This window comes from Penaeus chinensis, chromosome 14 (genome assembly GCF_019202785.1).
Source record: "Penaeus chinensis breed Huanghai No. 1 chromosome 14, ASM1920278v2, whole genome shotgun sequence".
In the NCBI taxonomy this organism is placed as follows: Eukaryota; Metazoa; Arthropoda; class Malacostraca; order Decapoda; family Penaeidae; genus Penaeus; species Penaeus chinensis.
In genome coordinates, this window is record NC_061832.1 from 19926481 (window position 1) to 19928980 (window position 2500).

At 35.0% G+C, this 2500-nt stretch overlaps 1 protein-coding gene across 1 annotated transcript in view; it reads left to right on the forward strand.

Annotated features, from left to right (window-relative positions):
- Positions 1-2500, forward strand: part of LOC125032387 (guanylate cyclase 32E-like) — a 43469-nt gene that overhangs the window by 40200 nt on the left and 769 nt on the right. Inside the window, exon 10 of the mRNA XM_047623483.1 lies at positions 1926-2116. Within this exon, the coding sequence (XP_047479439.1) occupies positions 1926-2116 (191 nt within the window). The remainder of the gene's footprint in view (positions 1-1925; positions 2117-2500) is intronic.

The following is a 2500-nucleotide window of genomic DNA, read 5'->3' on the forward strand; positions in this document are numbered from 1 at the left end:
AAGGAGTGGTTCAGAGCGTATATTTTTTTCCAGGTTGATTTTTGACAAGAAGTGTTAATGGATTTAACGTCATGGTTGACTTCTAATATTGCGAAGGTGTTTCACAGTGATTTTCAAAAAGGATATTTGACACAATGGCTGAGTAATATTAATGCTAAAGTGTTATATTCAGATGAGTAGATTTCGGCAAGGAAGCGTAATTTGTGTAATGCGACGGTTAATGATAATGCAGAAGTATTTCAGTTCTATTAAGCTGATTTGATTCTAATAAAGGTGGTGAATTAATTTAGTGCAATGGCTGATCAGTGATAATAAAGAAGTGTTCTATTCAGCTGGATTAATTTAGATATGGATGCTGGATTAATCAAGGGGCGTCTGTGATCGATATCCATTCGTATGACGTTTGTACATAGCTGTTTATTTTTATGGTGTTTGCCTTCATTCTCTGGGAGCCTATATGTTAATTAAGTTCTATTGCCATTCCTAATAATGATAGTAATTTAGTAATTATTTAGATCATTAGCTGATCATTGGCTTACGTTTCTCCATTTTAATAAATAACATTAAGTGATTATTCATCCATTTATTCAGCTATTCATTCACTCATCTCTTTATTCATTTGCTTGTTTATACATCCATTTATTCAGCTATTCATTCACTCATCTCTTTATTCATTTGCTTGTTTATACACCCATTTATTTCCCCGGACCGAGAATGTCTGTTTGGGTCTTGTTAGCATATATGGTAATGAAGAGCGATGGTAGACATTTTATGAATACAGATGTTGATGTTGATATAGAAAACAATGTGTTCGCGCTTGATGATAATGGCGGTAATTTGATTCAGTGAAGAGTTCATTTCGTCTTTTTCCGTAAATATGTTACCGCGTTTCTGCATTTTTTTTTTTTTTTTTTTTTTTTCGTTATAAGTTTTTTTTTCTTTACCCCAGTTGATTTTTTTTTTCTCTCTCTCCTTTCTTTTCCTACGAATGATTATTTAGTTATTTAATCAGGCTGATAATACCTGTTGATTTAGTTAAAGGTAACGTGGATTTATCTGTTTTACTGTATTTTCTGTGATGTTCCTTCACGTAGATAATTCTTTTAGCTCAGTTATCCCTCTGCAGCATTGCCAGTTTAGCGATTCTTACGATGGCTTTGGTGGCTTGTCCTGGATTTTTGCTTCTGTTTCTGTTTACGTGTTTTGTGGCCTTTTAGCGCCTTATCCGGGAGTTTTATAAAACGGGACAGAATGTTAGTTTAGCGAGTTTTGCTAGCTATGTTTTTTCCCGGTCCCTTTTTATCTCATTTAGCGACTTTTTGCTACTTTTTGCTACTTTTTTGGGGGGTAAAAATCAGAGAATATCTATATAGCGACCTTTTGCTAAGTTTAGCAAGAAGAGATGGCAACCCTACTTCAACTTTCTTGCTTTCTCAATCCGTAACAAACTTACTTATTTCATCAAGTATATTACACCTTTCCAGATCACTTCCTTATTTGTTTTTTGCTCTCTTTATCCGTCATTGTCTCCTCCTTTTCCATGACTCATTTCAGTTTCTTTTATTATCTTGTCACTCAATCTCTGTGCTTACTTTTGTCATTTCATTATACATTTTTCATTCCCTTGTCAAACTTTTTTACTTCTTCAGTCCTCCCTCTAGTAATTTTATCTCCCCGTTTTCTATAATTGGCCATCCCATCTTCCATCTGTCCTTTCCTTCAGGTCACTTCAAACGTCTCCTCTCCTCTCTTTATGTCATTGTCTCCTTCTTTTACATGACTCATTTCAATTTATTTTATTATCTTGTCTCTGTAACTCTCTGCTTGCTTTAGTCATTTCATTATACATTTTTCATTCCCTTGTCAAACATTTTTTTACTTCTTCAGTCCCACTTCACCCTCTCCCTTTTCTACACCCGAAACAGGACCTTGTGTGGCGGGAGTCGTAGGCCTCACAATGCCAAGATACTGCCTCTTCGGTGACACTGTGAACACGGCCTCGCGAATGGAATCCACGGGAGAGCAGCTGCGAATCCACATTTCCCACGCCAATAAGCTGATGCTGGATAAGATTGGCGGATATCTGGTCGAGAAACGCGGACTCACTTACGTCAAGGTGGGTGGGATAGCATTGTCTGTCTGCTGCCTGGGTGTATTTCGTCCTGGGAGGGTGGTGGGTGGTCTTGGGGGGGAGGGGGGAGAAGTGATGAGAGTAGAAAGCATAAGGATGATACTAATAAGGATGATGATAAGGATGATGAAAACGGGAATGATGATGATAATGAGGATGATGATAATAATAATAATAGTAATAATAATAATAATAATAATAATAATAACAATAACAATATTGATAATGATGATAATAAAGATGATAACTATAATATTGCTAATAATCATGATAATAATACTGATAATAACAATAACAATAAGAGAAATTGTAATAATGAAGATAATACTGATAATTAAAATAATAATAATAATAATAATAATAATAATA